Below are 17,488 nucleotides of genomic sequence, written 5' to 3'. Positions count from 1 at the left end.
TTGACCCGAGTGTAATCTTAAATACCACTCTTAATAAGATATATACTAATTATTTAACCCGTGCTTCCGTGGGTTGACTAATTTTTTTTTGAAAAAAAATAAATATGCAACTTTATTAAATGTGTTTTTTTAAAAAAGAATTATAATTAAAAATTAAAAAATCTATACATGCATTTAATTAAATAAATCGAGAATCATTTGTGTCAATAAATACAAAAATTAAAGTGTTAATGTGTTTATTTAACTCGTCTTATTATAGGTCAAATAAATTTTTTTAACACAAAAGAATTAAGGTTTAGGTGTTATTAATGTATTTTTTTAACATCGGGTAAACAATATAAACATGAATCAAAAGGTTAATGCTTATATATAATAAAATATAGTAAAAATTATATACCTTAATAAAAATATATAAGTTCTCAAGTTAATTTTTAACGTAGCAGAAGAATAAAACAATGTTCCGATTGCTACATAGAAACACCATTTTCTTATTTTTTGTATAATAATTTTTTTAAAAAAAATATAAAGAAAAAAATTGAAAAACATATTACATAAAAATAAAAGATAAGAATAAAAGGAACACTATAAATAGGCTAAGAGTAGAGTGATAAATATTGAAAATGTAAAAAATACAAAATAATAGTTTTTTTTTTTTGCTTTGTCTCTAAGTTATCTAATTAATGGTTGAGATTTATTTTTGAAATCCAATGGTTATTCTTTATTTGCTTCATCTTAAAGCCAAAGAAAATTTTCACCTATAAATAGATGGTTATATACACATAAAAATAAGGGCAGAAATTTAGGAGAGAATTTCTAGGTGGAATTTTAGAAAAGAATTAGTTAGAAAAAAAAAACACCCTCACACCAAAACACTTTCCTATCTACCAACTTAAAAACACCCATATAACACAAAAAACTTGTACCTATTATTCTGAAACCAATTGCTAGCTACACAAGGAAAAAATGGGTGACTCACACTAACCATTACTACAGTCCAGCCTCTCTCCCTGCACACCAGCCTCTCTCTTTTCCTCCACAAATAGCTACCACTATCAAAGGAATCCACCAAATCACAAACACTTTCATCAACCCACAACAACCATTTTCCTCACTATCAATGATCAGAGTTTACCTCCTCTCAACCACAGTTTTGTCCCCTCTCACCATACCAATTAAATAGTTTTTCTCATCCACCTATTGACAACCACTCGAAGCTTAGTCACAATTTTTTTATAAATCAAGCCATGCTTTTCTTATACCCACTCCAGCCTCTCACACCACTAAGACATATACTAAATCACAGTCCTATGTCAATAGCCATTAGCCACTAAATCACCAGAAACCACCAAAACCATAGTTGCCATCAGCCTTCACACCATCTGCCACAACTTCTAATAGAGCTTTAACTGACAGCTCTTCCTTATCGCCATCAGCAGCACCGTCGACCACAAACTCTCCCTTTCCAAAACAAAAGAAAACCACCAATCTATCATTCACATGAAACCCATATAAACAAAACCAAAGCCTTCACCCATTTCTCATTCACTATCCAAGGTCAGCACCACAATAGACCCCCTAACCTAGTTGCAACAAAATCAATCGCCATCAACACGAGACAACCCCATCTCTCTCTTTCTCAACCTCATCACCACCAGTAGTGATGAGTTTCCCCAAGCCAATCGACCTTACCAACACCTCTCATCCCAATAGCCCCAGTAGCCACGAACAACAAGAGTAGCTCCCCTTTCTCTTTAACAAAATTAATTGTCTGAACCCTCACAAACTAACCTTTTTCACTATCAAATTCACTATTTATCATCTCTTCTTCACACCAGTAGGAGCCAACAACCTCCATCGTCAATAACAAAGCCCAGTTCCATCTTGATAAATTTGTATGGAGAGTAAAAGAGAAGCAGATCTATGAACAAAAAAAGATAAAATTAACAGTTTGTTGCGTTTATTTCTTTTACAGGTCCCAATGAGAGTCACCATCAGTACAGGGAGTAAGAAAAGAGGAAACCGCTTTATATCCACCTATTTTTTGGGTTTTGCCTACGGTAGCAACATGTGAAGCAAACGCGCCACCATTGTTCCTCATATCCAGCGTGCTTCCTAAGTTCCCAGTAATCTCCCCAACTTGTTTTTGACCTTCAGAAGGTCCATTTTGCAATTCTTAAATGTTTAATGAGTGGTTTAAATTATTGTTATATTTTAAATTTTGATGATTTGTAACAAGTGTAATTGTAGGTGTGTGTGAGTAAAATATAGTAAAAAAAGAGAATGTGTGTGCGTGTTGCATTTTTTTTATTACTTATTTTCTTTTTGTGGTAGAAAAGATAAAAAATTAAAAGGATTTTAATTTATCCAAATGTTTTAATTGTATACAACCAAGTCTCTCAAAAATACAAAAATCATATCTTGTTTAAAAAATAAAATGCATGGTATGTTTTTTTTTTTTTTTTGCATGCATTTTGGATTTAACAATCAGTTTATTGAATCCATAAGAATTTGATCAATATTCCTATAATCACTAAAATTTTAATTCATGAGAATTAATGGTTAATATTATGGTATAAATGTTAGATCTACAAGTAGGCTAGTATTTAAATATCAAGAATTACCTTGAAATTTCTCAGAATTATTCTGAATATTCACCAATTTTAATTGGGAGTATTTCTCACCACAACACATGAGTTGTGAAAAACACTCTTGTCTTTCAAGATAGGTGAACTATGTCAGGGCACCTACATAGATCATTTTCATAGGAATTTGTTTGGGCACGCGAGCCCATAATGAATTCTAAAAGCCATATTTATTCACATGAATGAATCTTCACCCTGAGCCATAGATTAACTATCGGTTAGAAACCCATCAAAACCTTTAAACAACATTCAGACCACACAATGCAGCTTACCTCAGGTAAGGTATGCTAAGGGTACTAAAACTTTCTCTAGTTACAACCAGTCTATTACCTTGAAATCTCTAATAAAACCAGTATACCTGGGTTTTCTAGCGATCCTAAACCAAACAACTAGGTGACGACTTCCATAATCCCCTGACTTCATGTGTCCACATGCGACAAATTCCTTAAGTTCAAAGACCAAACATTTTATTTATTGATTTTATTTTTTTCATATCCTAGTCCTTGGTTTGAGAGAGAGAGAGAGAGAGAGAGAGAGAGAGAGAGAGAGAGAGAGAGAGAGAGAGAGAGAGAGTTGTCAGTTGGCCCATTTTGACCATAAAAAAGTCATTCCTGAAGTCAACAAGTTCTTTTTGAAGAGAGGAGTTCCATTGAGATGTTCACTGGCCTTCATCTTGCTTGAAAAAAGAAATTGATTTTTCAGGTTGATTTTTCATTTTGAAATTGATTTTTTATATATATTTAAGACCACAAATAATCATTTGTGGTCTCTAAAGTGTTTCTTAAATGTTTTCAGGTGAAAAAAAAGTTGAAAATGAGGTTTTTTGTTTAAGTTGCAATCCCAACTTTTGACCACATGAAGTGACCTGAATGATCCAGAGATAATGTGACTTTTGTAACAAAAATAATAGACAACACCATCTTATTATTAAAAAAAAACTAGGCAGATGACACATTATCTACCCAATTTAGAAAAGAAAAAAAAGGCACAAACGTTGGGCCACCCTAGCCAACAAACCTGACATGGTTTCTTTTTCTCCTTTTCTTAAAAAAAAAAGATATTTTATTTAAAGAAAGATTAATAAAAAATATATTTGGTATGTTATTTTATTAATTTTTTACACTAATTGTCAAACCCATGAATTAACCCAAACATGCTTAAACCTAATGGGTTAGGATTAGGGTCAACTGGTAAAATGCATGATAACCTAAAACCAAATACAATCTAAACTCTTAACAACCTAATTTGAGACAACATAATCAAAAACCACCTAATCCGATCCATTTGCCAAATCTTACTTTTGCAAATAACTAAATTTTCTAAAGTTACTGGAGCCCATACATGATTCCAAGCTCTAAATACAAGTTATAAATTACAGGCTGTGATGATTAAGTCATGGAAGAACTTCACATAAAAATGGACTTTCCCTGACTGATGAGTTTGGGCCTATGTTGATCCTTCAAAACAAGTCCCTCATGGAATGTGGTACACTCTGATTCTTAAGTTAACATTTAAGTTTGTTTGATCAAGTGGCAATCATGTAAAAAATTTCAAAAATAGACTTTCCCTATATGTTTTCTAGCTCGTTGAGTGTTATCTTTATATAGTGTTGTTAAGATTAATCCCCTTTTTCTTTCTCAAAACCTGAGAATATATAGTCTTGAAAAATATCTATAAAATATATAAAGAAATATTTGGAGAAATGCTGATGAAAAATAATATTATTCATGAATAGTAAACTAAGGTGAGCAAGTTCGGTCAGACCAAAACTCGAGCTTGGTTGGGCTTTGACTTGACAAGCTTCATGGAGCTCGGTTGGGTCATGGCATAAGCGAGACAAAATAGCTTGGTTGAACTATGAACAAATCGAGCTCGAGGTGAGGCTTGGTTGGGATGCCAAACCAAGCTTCAACATGTCTTTTTGTTTATTATTATTATTATCATTTACCCCTAATGTCTTGTAAATATACATATTTGGAAGACTTTAACCAGTTAGAAAGGGAAAAAAAAATACTTGCAGTATATGCTTGCATAAAAATGTTACCTGTGCGAGCATGCCTTTGAATGTTTGCCTATTTTTTGATTTTATAAGAGATATTGTCGATGTTTTATAGGGAGAGATTCATGATCCTTTTGGAGCCAATAGTCGCAAGGACTTGAAGAAAGTTGGTCATGAGGACTTAGAGATAATGGTCACGGGGACCTAGAAAAAAATAGTCATGGGGACTTGAAGACAACTGGCCACATGGACTTGGAAGCATAATAAAGATTAATGGAAACTTCTCCATGAAAATTTCAAGGTAAAAAACTCAAATAGATAAAATTGAAGGTTGGGCATTAAAATAAAAAATTAATCAAAGATTGATTATCAAATTTTTATTTTTCTCTGACAAGTACTTAAGTTGCTTAATTGGTTGTTGAAGTTGAAATCGATGTACAAACTATTTGGACCATATTATGTTTATTGTGCTTTCTTATTCTTGTTATGTTGTATTATTGTTTGTTGTGTTGTGTTCTAAGATTAAACATATTAAATTGTTTGGGAATGAACTCTTTTATTATGTTGATAGTTAAATTACCTAAATTCAAACTATCATTAAGAAAATAACTTTACTTAATTTTTTTCTTAAAAATAATTAAATATTTTCTTTAAGAAACTAAATAAATTACTTATAAAATAAATTATATCTTTGAAAGATACACATATATTAAAATAACATAAGAAAAAAAAGCAATAATGAAAATATTACATAGTCTTTTTTAGTCATTAGAAATAGTAAATAATTTAATTAGGATCCATAAAGCTAAGATATAATATACTTAAAATAAAGTAATTGAGCTTAGTTAGTTTTAAAATATATAAGGTTACTAACTATGTAATTAAATATTAGTTAATTGGTATGTATAAAAAATATTAAGTTTATTTTATTTTTAAAATATTTAAGGTTATGTTTTAAAATAAAATAAATAGTATTTCATCTAAAAAAACATCACTTCCTATATGTTTTGAGTTGAGATCTAATACACATTTAATCTATTTTTTTAAAAAAACAATATATTTTAATATCAAAAGTTACATGGTTGATTTTTAAAATCTTTATCAAATACTTTTTTTTATGAGTTGCATTAAAGCAAATTAAAGCATTAAAATTTAGAAAAAATTAGAGAGCCAAACAGACTCATAAGTTTGCTCAAGTTTATTTGTAGATGTTAATGAGTAGAAAATCTATTTCTAATTTATAGATGAAACTTAATTTTAAATTTTGTATTCTAGAAAATTAACAACGTATTTTTATGAGGAAAAAAATATATTCATTTGAATACTCCAAATACATATGATTTACTACCTTGACGTATACATTCAAACAATTTAATCATTAATTAAATAATTCAAGCTTCATTAGCTTATCACAAACTCCACTAAGTTTGAGCTTTTTAAAATTATATTTATATGACCCTAAGAGAAAAAAAAAAGCGATATCATTTACAATACAATTATATTTGCTAAAACATTATACTAATCATATAACCCATAATTTAGTTATTTGATAATTCATATATAATCAATTATTTAGTAATTTGGCTATATTATTATAATCTTGTTTGTATGTTATTTTAATGATTATAATCATGTGCATTTAAATAAAAATATTAACAAATCTTATACTTATAAAAATATTTAACCCAAAATTTATATAATTTTATTTTTTAATCTTGTGATCTAGGAGATTTTTTTCCTAATGTGCAGTTTGAAGTTATCGAGCATAATTTTTCATTCGACTGTTTGATTAGACTGTAATATTTCTAAGAGATCCTAGAGACCTTATTTTCTATAGGGTTAAACTTTCACAACAATCAGTTATTGGAAAAGTATTTCGATATTTTCTAAAAATTACTATTTAGGATTTTTTGTATTTTTCTAGCTGGTTTAGGATTCTTTATACTATTTTGTTTAGAACTCTTTATTTATTTTTTTATATTTATTGAGTATTTTTTCCTATCTTGTTTAGGTATTTATTACATAGTTTGTTTATGTTAGTTTTTGGATTTATTTAAAGAGTTATAAACATTAGAGAGATAGACTACTTGAAAAGAAAATATGTAGTAATAAAATTCTGAATCAGAGTTTTTTTGTGATCTCTATTCAGTATAATTTTAGGTTATGGTGCCTGTTGTCTTTCTTGTATTGCTTCCATCAGTGCTAGTTTGTATCAGAGCTCAATGATCCCTAGTTCTTTTCTTGTTGTGTGTTGCAAATCACATGCTATTTGTTTATTGTGTGTTGGGATAACCATGGTTGGAAGAGGTCGTAGAGTAAAATGTGTTTAGGTAAGAAAGAATGAGAAGGTTCCCCCTCTAAAGAGAAACATTCAGGAGCAATTTATAGAAGACATGCAGAGGCAAATTATAAAATTAACCCTGTTGTTATTCATTTTGGGGCCCCACATAAAAAAATGAGAAAAAGAGAAAATACAAAAAAATTAAAAAAATACTGTAAGAAATTAAAAAAAATATCAGTAAGAAAAATATACCAGAACGCCTAGAAATTTGCTGAAGATTGGTTGAGGAATATCAAAGTATACAAGATTGAAAAATTTAACAGTGTATCTTCGATTGATGAAGGCCTTGACAAATAAATTTCAATCTAAAGAGGAAAATTCAAAATTAAATATTTAAGGACTCAATTGGATTTTTTTCAAGGTTTAATTGAATTTATTAAGTGCTTAATTGCAATTCAAAAATGATTTTTGAAGTCAATTTAGACTTTAATTTGAAGAAATTAAAGTCTATAGGTTGAATTGTAATTTTTAAGAGTTAATTTGATCAAATCAAGGTATTAATTGCTTAAATATTGAAGTTTGACAACCAATTAAGGACTTGATTGAAGAAATCAAAAACTAAGAACCAAACTGAAAAAGGCGCATGAATGTAAGGGTTGAAATTGATCAAATCAGGGACCAAATTGAAGAAATTAAAAGTTTGTTGGTCAATTGAGGGTCGAAAATGCATAAATTCAGAACTAAAGACTATAATTAAAATAGTGATCAACTTTAGGGCTAACAATTGAGTTAGGCAAGGGTGAAATTGCATGAAATTAAAAGTCTAGAGGAAATTACAGATACAATTAAAAGCAATTAGAAGAATAGAGACTTAATTGAAATTTTCTAAATCCCAAATTAAAAACCCTAAATGATGTGTCGTTGAGACTCAATGAAAAGAATGTGAATGACACCTCATCTGTCAGTTTGTATCTTTGTTTTGACAGTTTTGATTGAATGAATTGGCAACTTTAAACGAATGAATGTAGAGGTAATGACCTCCAAATTGAGAAAAATTGAATCTAAATAAAAGGTGGGCACCCGCTCTACCAACTTCAAATGGTCTCAGACGACGATGACGTCAAAATTGCTTTGACGAGACCTCAAAAGTGAGCAACCCAATTAGCCCTGATAGTGCAACCATCATGCAATAACCAATTTGGTTTTCGTGTGTTCACACATAAAGGCTCCTTAATGGGTTCTTATCGAGGGTTTACAACACTTCCCTCAAGATCAAAAGGTTAGAAATGGATTAAAGACCTTCTAAAAGTCTAGCAAAACCTTATAAATACCCCTTTCAAGATCAATAAAAGGGGCTGAAAAAAAAAAGAAGTAAAAAAGAAAAAGATAAGATAAAATAAGAAAAATAAGAGAAATATCAATAAGGAACAAAAGTGTAGAGAAACCTAAACTCTTAAGATTTTTCAAGTTTGTGAGAGGCAAAATTTTTCAAATAAAAGCCAAAAGAGAGTGGTTGTTCTAGGTATACATTGCTGATAAAAAAATATGTCCTTTTATGGCCTGATTTTGTTGTTTTATATTTATGTTTGCAAGCATAGAAAAGAGGTTTGAAATAATTAACAAATGATGTTGCATTTACCAATGTGTTGCTATGATTTTTATTTAATTAAGTTATTTTGAAGTTTTTTTATGTTTTTGAAACATTAAAGTTGTTGTTTCAGTTTGTTGACCAGCTTAAGCTATGCATGTTAAAGAAAGGGTGTTTACTCTGGGTTTGTTAGACCTGTTCATGCACAAAATGAGTTTAAAAAATCAATTTTGAATCCATGTTGCATGAACATATATGCTTAAATAATCCATGTTGCATGAACATATACATTTGATCAAAAATTCATTTGTGTATGATTTTCAAGGTCTTTTGAGTTTTTTGTGTCCTTGGGTGTTTAATCTATTTTTTGTTTTTTGGTTGTTTTTTTTGTCAAACCATGATTTTTTATTCGGTTTATGGTCGAACCAAAGATTTCAGGTCAACCTGGTCGGGTGGGGTCAAAACAATTTAGGTCAAAAAGTTTAAGATCCTGATTGGTTTGCCATATTTTTTTGTTAAAAGGTGTTTGGGTTTAAGGTTGTGCTTTGCAAACACGTTTTAAGTCTATTTTTTTTAGTAGTTTTATTACAAAGAAAAATGAATTTTTGTCAAACAAAGCCTAAAAATATAAATAAAAAATATTTTCATTTTTCTTGCATATGACTAAAAATCCTAAAGTTATTTAAGCATTTTTTTTAAATAAAATTCTTTGAGATGTTTAAAAAAAATATTGCATCGATTTTATAACAAGTTTGTAAAATTCCAAAGGATTTTGGCCTACATTTTCAAAATAACAAAAAATAATTATTTTGGTTCTTTTAATATGTGAGATTATGAACTTATACGTAAGATATATTCCTGATTTGAAATAAAAAAAGCAATTGTTTTTTGTTTTTTTTTAATATACAGGATTATGAACTTATATGTAAGATATATTCTTGATATTAAATAAAAAGACAGTTTTATTTTACTTTTTATACTGGCATTAGAATGGTTAGGTTTTTAACCTGATAAAATAAAAACCTCTTAACTAAAAAAAGATTTTTCTTAAACCCTAGATAGACCAACGACTAGAAAATACAACATTATTTTAGTTTACATCAGACAAATAAATAATACAATTTATCTTGGGTAAGACGTATTAATGGTGCTAATACTTTTCCTTTACGTAATCAGTCCACTTACCCAAAAACTGAGATCAATTAAGGTTTATAATGACCAAAATATTAGGTGGCGACTTCGATTCTCCTTTTTTACTGATAAAGAACAAGAATTCCTTGTCCTTTCCATCTATATCATTCCCGACGATGGTGATCCAGGAGGATGATCATCGCAACGCCGCACACATGCAAAAACTCATCAAATAAAGACAATAAACATGCGAAGGCAAGTTGAAGAATTATCCCATTAATTGATGGAGATGAAAAGGAGAATATTGAAGTATTAACGGATCCAGGGCTAGTTTTGAAAACCCTTTTCAGAAGCATAAGCAGATAATATAACTTTTTGATCGAGGTGAGTATTGTAGAGATTTTAGTGATTCTGTTTATGGTGAGATATATATGGATTTGTATTCTCTACCAATCTATGATGATTATTTTGATCATGATATCATAAAAAATGATAGTAATAATAATGATGATATCATTGATGGTGTTCTTGTTAATAATATAAAGATTGAGTGCAAAGAAAACACGAAAGGTGCTCAACAAAAAAAAATTGTTAATTTAAACTATGTTATCCTTTTGATTGCAAGGTTAATGTTATTATGAAGGCAGATGTGTTCAAGGGTTATATGAACATGACATATATTGATGAAATGAAAAGACTAAAGTTGATGTGTAAAATTGTTATATGCTTAGAGAGAATAAGAAAAAAAGGGTTTGAGAGTCTTTATTAGCATTGGATCGAGAAAAAAACAATTTAAACTCGAGAATGAGTTCTTACGATCCAACCTGAAAATACTAATGATCTTTTCTTAAAGTGTAGTTTTATGTTATCAAGCATAATTTTGTATCCGACAATTGGATCAAACTGAAATTTTTCTAGGAGATTCTATAAACCTTGTTTCCTATAGAGTTCAAATTCTACAGCAATCGAATATTGAAAGAGTCTTTTGATAATGCCCAAAAGTTATTGTTTGAGATTTATTATATTTTTCTAATTGATTTATAATTCTTTTTACTATTTAGTTTAGAACTTTTTATTATTTTTCTAGCTTTATTTAAGATGTTTTTCCTAGTATGTTTAAGACTTTATATTGTTTTATTGTTTATTTTGAGGTTGCCTAATTTATTTAGATTAGTTTTTGGGTTTATTTGAGTTGCAAACCTTCTAAAGAGATAGACTACTTGCATAGAAAATAAAATTTTGAATTATGATTTTTATGTGATTTCTATTCGGTATAATTTTATTTTGTGTTCATGTACTTGTTGTCTTTCTTGTGTTACTTTTGTATGTGTCATCTTTTGGTATCAATTTTTAACCTTTTTTTTTATTGAAATTGAATTTATAAAATCTCTATCTTAATTTTTTTTAAAAAAAAAACCTATATAACATATTTTATTTTCTCAATCCATATAAAATTTAGATTTTCAATTATTCTCGATTTTATTTTAAAAATTACTATTGTAACATTTCATTTTGTAGTTTTTTTAATAAAAAATAGTTAATTCAAAAATAATAAAAAATTAAAATAGATAAAATTCTATACTATCATAAACTTTTAAACAATTTGAAAGGCCTTGATATACATTGATCTAGCATACGAGATGAGTTTCTTGATTTTTCTTTTATATCTTACTAAAAATACTCAATATGCATCTTAAACTAAAACTTATTGTAAGAGATTTCTATTGTTTTAAAAAAAAGAATTTACATTAAAAATACATTAAGAAATTATAATTCAAAATATTTAATTTAAAAGATTTCCTCATATTTGCTCTCTTTTCAAATTGATATCAATATTTTTTTTATTTGCATACGTGGAAAAATGTATCAAGTGTATGTGTTTGTTTTTTTATAGATGTCAAAATTTTATTGATTAAAATTTAAAAATATTAATAGATTAACAATTCATATGTCATAATCATAGCAATACTTTGAATTGCATTCATTTTGATGCTATAATTTTATTAAGAAAATGCTATAATTTTAATATATAAAATAGATAGATAAATTGTTAAATACAGGAGTATATTTATAAATTGTGCACAATAGAGTTGTTACATTAAAAATTCACATGAAGTTATTCACAAATCACTTTGATATATAATATTTTTGGGTACTTTTTTAATAAGATTATTCATAAATTACAAATTAGGTGCATTTCATGTTTGGATGATAATAAAAAACCCCGGATTAAATTTCATCATATTCATACTCAACTAGTAAGAAATTTAGATATATGTATTTATTGAGTTTCAAGTATCTATATAATATCTATTACTTGAATACTAAATATTATTTAATATAAAATAAAATAGTATAATATATATGAGTGTGTTAAAAAAACATTAATGTTCTACATGGTTTATATATATATATATATATATATATATATATATATATATATATATATATATATATATATATATATATATATCTTGATAAAAAAACAAAATCCAATTAAAAAACCTTTCATGTGGAATATAGAAAATGTAAGGTTCAATGAAGTCCATGATTTTTTATTTTATTTTTATTTTTTGTGTTTCGGAAGCACGCCACTAACACCATATATAAGAGGATAATCTTCTCTCATATCATTTTTTTTTTTAATTAGTTAACCCTCTCTCATTTCTTTTATACTCGTCTCTCCTAATGTATTAGGAGACTATGTACATAATTAAAGTAGGGAAGCTGGTCCACACCTATACCCTTGGAGATGGCTTTAATTCGATGTGGCTCTTAGCATTGACTGTCTCTTAATTAAGTTCTGGTCCCTTAAACTCCCAAGAGACGAAGTACTCGAAATTAATTCAATAAGTTTCGCTTTCAACCCCAAACTTCCAACAAATTGATCGAAGGAAAGTGAGTAGAACCATAAATTCCTGACCTAATATGTTTCTTCAACAGGCTCAATAAACACTACTGCCATGTTAAATAGTTAACTAACCTAAAACATCAAATTATCAATTATAAACTAATTTATAATAACAATTTAATATATGTGTATAAAATAGAATCAAACTTATGCAATTAGTATTAACATGGCTTAAAAATGGAAAATAAATTAAAATAAAACATGCCTACGTACTATCTAGAATTATATTAATTAAATTTGTAGCTGAGGTTTTTTGTTACAATGCAAATTTGGATATCATCAAAGCTTCTAAAATTTAATCCAAAAGAAATAGTTAAAAGAAAAAAACTGGTAAGATAAATATTCCGACAGACGAATTCCATCGATGAGGCTGTCGGTAAAAAATTTACCGACGAATTGTGTGTCTTACATCGACGGAATGCATCCGTCGATAAAACTGTTTAATGGTGTAGTGTAAACTGTTTAAAGTATGCAGTGAGAAAATTATTTTTCTCAATAAAACACCTAAATATATTTATTAGATAAGATATAGATTTAAGATTTGAATCAGAAAAAAAAAGTTATTTTTTACACTAATTTTCGGAGTAATGTAACGATCTTGTGTTTCTGTATAATAAATCAAAGTTCTTGAAAGGAAAGGATGGCAAGTCATTGTTCAATTAATGCTATTTAATTAGCACATTGTAGAAAAAGTACCAAAATAACTCATAAAACTTGACTTTGTGATTTTTCGGCACTCGGCCAGGTAGGCTTATTTTGATACAATATCTTAAAAAAATGTTAAAGATCATCATTCACGGTAATATATGTTTGACAATTTTTTATTACCTTAATATATACTGAGCTGGTTAGTGCTTATGACATAATTACACGCAAGAGCATATTCGGGAAAGCTGCAATGACTTTGCCTGCAGTTCAAATTCAAGTATGCAATCTCTCTCCATCACAAGCTTTATGTGTGTGTGTGTGTGTGTGTATATATATATATATATATATATATATATATCTTATTTTAATTTATCTCCTTTCTCAGCTTAACTGTATACATGTCAAAATTTATCTCTGAGCCCAAATTGTAGTTACATAAGAGTAATAATAACACTCCAAATTAACAAGCTGAATCAGCGATACCTTAACCATAGCTAGAAGCTAGCTAAATGCACATCCAAGATTGCTGGAAAACATCATCCTTGGACAGCCCATGATTTCAAGCTTCCTTTTTAACACCTTCAGCGCTGTTTCTTTAAACTCTCTCAAAAGCCAACAATAAATCATAATTAGCTTTCGCGAAAAAAATGAAATAACAGACTAGCTAGGCACCTTATTGAAGACCAGAGGCCCAGACGGTGGCAGCCCTAGTTGGTGGAAAAAGTGGTGCAAGATTGAGGAATCTGTACTGGAGATCCGGGCAATCCAGGTATTACACTAGGTGTACTAAGGTTGTTAGACCCATCTCTGCTCCTTGGTGTACCCATACACGTGGAGATAGCTGCTGCTAAGGCTGCACTGAAATTTGGGTCAGAAGCAATGGCCGCAGTAACTGTCTCAACCATTGAACCGTGCCGCTGCCCTAATTGCACTGATGGAATTGCAGGTAACTTAGGAGCGACATACATTGGGTTCCCTGGGAGTTGTGGGCAGCCATGCAAAGGAAAAGGGAATGTGACTGGAGAAGGAGAAGTGCAGGGGAATGGCATTGTAGTGTTTGGGCCATTTGTCAAGTCCAGGGTTATTGTGGGAAATGGTGCAGAAGCAGATATGGTAGCCATTGTTGATGCATAGGGCAAAGAAGGGTAGAAGCCACTACTTGAGGATAGGCTTTCTCTACTAGAGGTTGAACCTGATAAGAGCATTGTTGCTGCAGCTGAGGTAGTATTAGCCATAACCGTAGCAGCTGGGGGAAGAGGGTGGTTGTGATTTCCTTCATATGTGGTAATGAGAATGGTCTTGTCTTCTGCACATCTTTGCACCTGTCAAAACAAAAACATGAAAAATGTCAGTAAACCAGCAATCAAACCTAAATGTACGGTTGGTCAATATTAATTTGAAGTCAGAATACATATAGACCTCCAAAAAAAAAAAAAAAATTCGTTGTTCTCTCTTCACCTCTTGATCTGTTTAATTTCGAAGGAAATGGAAAAAATAAAATCCCATCTTTATTTTGCTCGATTAATTAAACTTCTACAAGTTTGTAATTTATCTTATAATAATAAAAAAGAAGTTGAACGATACCGACCATTAATATTTATTGACTAACACGTGAAAATGAAGTAACCAGCACCATCATCACATTAAATTATATATTGAGAGTTGAAAGGCGCCGTAGTATTTGTTATTGACACTTGACTATTTACCTGCTTGCGAACTGGGCATCCTACAGTCATGGAGCACCGATAGTAGGCACGAGGACAAGGGTTACCTTTGGCCATCTTTTGACCATACTTCCTCCACTGGCATCCATCGCTTATCTAATTAATTAAACACAAGAAATTCACTGATCCCATTAATTCATTTAAATTATTATTATTTTGCAGCACAGAAGTGCAATGCTTTTTCTTTTTAATCCATGAAAATTAATGCTCACCAAAGGAGCCTCCGATCTTGCTCGAACGGACACTCTAGCCTTCCTGAAAGGGACCTCAGGGACTTGCTCGTTAGGCTTTTCTTCTTCTAATCTTGGACTTTTTGGAGAGCCCAAACTCTGGGATGTTTGATCAATATTACTATCCCCAATTGAAGCTCGTTTCCCTGATATCTGAGACTTTGTTTCCATTGTATTTGTTGGAGAGACCAGCATTTCATGCGTCTTGTCGTAGGATACCGAAGGTTCAATATTGGCATCTAATGTTGCAGATGGCCGTGGGTCCATTAAGAGTTGAGCTGACATTACTGGAGTTGGTGTGTCATTTAGCTCCCCTTTCTGCATCAAACATTAAAATGAGATTCCATACAGTGAAAAAGACACCAAAGAGTTCCGCCAACCATTTATTAAAAATAAAAATAAAAAATTGATCCTCATATCCTATTGAAGATAAATTGAATATCTAAATGCAAGATTCAAGTTTTGGACCATCTGATTACATTCAATGAATGCCGTGCTTCGTAACTAGAGAGAGAAAATAGTGCCAAAGAGAAAAAAGGAATAGTAGCATATGTTCTCTTTATAGGTATTGATAATGGAACACCTTGTACGATCTATTGCAATAGCTAGGAGATATTGCAGGCTTAGGCTGGTGATCCCTACAGCAAAAAAACTTGGGACAAATCTTTGTTAAGCAGTAGCACTCCTGCAAACACGAGATCCTATGGAAGCAAGTTCGATGGTGGTCAAATAGAAATTACTTATTCAAATTATACAAACTCGGAACTTTCCCGTCATCTGTCTTGGTGGTTTTGGAACTGGAAAGGCCTAAAAAATGTGTATTAAGGTATTGAAAAAGTAATACTGAGCCGAGTAATCGCACTTTCCAATTTAAGGGAAGCACGTTACTCATTAATTTCTTAATTGCTAAAATAGGCACTTGTTAATGAATTTCAAATTACCGTAGCTATATCACACCATGACCATTTATTTAAGAAATTCGTATGATTGGTAAGGATGAATGAAAATCCATCTATCTCCGACCAATACTAGACACACATACTAGTGGAGAGGTAACTGATCAGTTAAGCAACTCAAACGATGAATCACCTGCTCAACCCGACATCCCTGTGTCTGTTTTTGCATTGCCACGAGTAGTTGAGCTTGCAGGTCCTTGTAACTCTTGGTAATCTGATCCAACAAGCTTCTCAGCTTCTTATTCTCATCATGCTGTCTCCCTAACTCTCCTCGGAGTACTCTCAGCTGCAAAACCAAATCCTCTAACTTAGAAATAAAATAAAAAAGCTTGTGAATTAATAGCATCGGAAACTCAAAAGACTCTAATTAAGTACCAACGTGAAAACTCACTTCATTATCATTTGGTTCTTTGGCATTCGCTATTATTGAAATCCCAGAACTTGAAGTTGACAGATTCAATCCAGTCTGTAACACATGAAATTAAGTCTGTAACAAGCAAACACAAATACGTACCTACTGTGCTCATATATTGTTATGTAGTAAATGCAGTATCGTCATGCCCTTAAAACCTAACCTTTCACAAGTGCGTGATCACATGTAAAGAGTAATAAGTGGACAAAAATAAGGTGAAAAATTAAATAGGTAGGTAAATACATTAAAGAAACCTTACGTTTAGGCTAGAATCAACCAGACATGATGATCCAATATTAATCTTCATCTCTTGATGCTCACTTGGTGATTTACCATTCCTATCAGTAGAAAAGAAATCAACTTCTTTCATCGTGGGCTTGGCATGATCACCCGAACTATAATCATTTAAGTGATCCGATACACCTGGGTTTTGCCGTAGAAAGTCGCCGGAGTGCATGAACACCAATTCACGGCCTTGTTGATCCATGACTGAAACGAGGGGAGGGAGCGGGAGGGGGGGAGAGAGAGAGAGAGAGAGAAGAGATATTGTGAGCGTAGTGGTTGTGTAGGCCTTTCAACGAGAGGTATTTGTATTGTTTAGTTAACAAAAGACTAAAGAGAAGGGAGGGGTCCAAAAAATAATTACAAGTCCCTAGAGAAGACCCAGCCGTTATTTTCTCGAAATTGTTGACATCATTGTTGCGTTAGGTTACACGTGGCATTATTAGAGAGGGGGACCATGCCGCAGCCGTGCAGCTTGTAACATAATATATTAACTTTATAGCATGTAGGAGAATTGGGGATAACTTGTGCCATTAGCATACAATTTATTTTTATTTTTTAAAAAAAAAGGCTAACTAAAATAGCAGAAAAAGTTTTGGTAAAATAGTATATTTTGGGATGTTATGGTTTTGAACCGCAAACCCGATTAAATTTTAATTGATATCAAGATTCACAACCACGACA

The 17,488-nt window shown here is 30.6% G+C and overlaps 1 protein-coding gene across 1 annotated transcript; it reads right to left on the bottom strand.

Moving 5' to 3' along the window:
- Positions 1-13,537: 13,537 nt before the first annotated feature.
- On the bottom strand, positions 13,538-17,088 carry LOC7481448 (probable WRKY transcription factor 47). The gene is made up of 6 exons (XM_002302772.4): positions 16,782-17,088; positions 16,502-16,576; positions 16,244-16,396; positions 15,137-15,472; positions 14,907-15,020; positions 13,538-14,522 (listed from the first exon to the last, which is right to left on the bottom strand). The coding sequence occupies exons 1-6, from the start codon at positions 17,007-17,009 to the stop codon at positions 13,908-13,910; spliced, it is 1,521 nt and encodes a 506-aa protein (XP_002302808.1). The 5' UTR covers positions 17,010-17,088; the 3' UTR covers positions 13,538-13,907.
- Positions 17,089-17,488: the final 400 nt, after the last annotated feature.

The sequence above is a fragment of the Populus trichocarpa genome, chromosome 2 (assembly GCF_000002775.5).
Source record: "Populus trichocarpa isolate Nisqually-1 chromosome 2, P.trichocarpa_v4.1, whole genome shotgun sequence".
Taxonomy (NCBI): Eukaryota; Viridiplantae; Streptophyta; class Magnoliopsida; order Malpighiales; family Salicaceae; genus Populus; species Populus trichocarpa.
Note: the sequence above shows the minus strand (reverse complement) of the source record. Positions and strands in the feature narration are given on the sequence as shown.

Excerpts from the sequence above, each read along its gene's own strand:
- LOC7481448 (XM_002302772.4), bottom strand. The coding sequence starts at position 17,009 with ATGGATCAACAAGGCCGTGAATTGGTGTTCATGCACTCCGGCGACTTT. Across the intron at positions 16,397-16,501 it reads AAGAACCAAATGATAATGAA|CTGAGAGTACTCCGAGGAGA; the intron begins GTGAGTTTTCAC and ends TTGGTTTTGCAG. Across the intron at positions 15,021-15,136 it reads CAAGATCGGAGGCTCCTTTG|ATAAGCGATGGATGCCAGTG; the intron begins GTGAGCATTAAT and ends TTAATTAATTAG.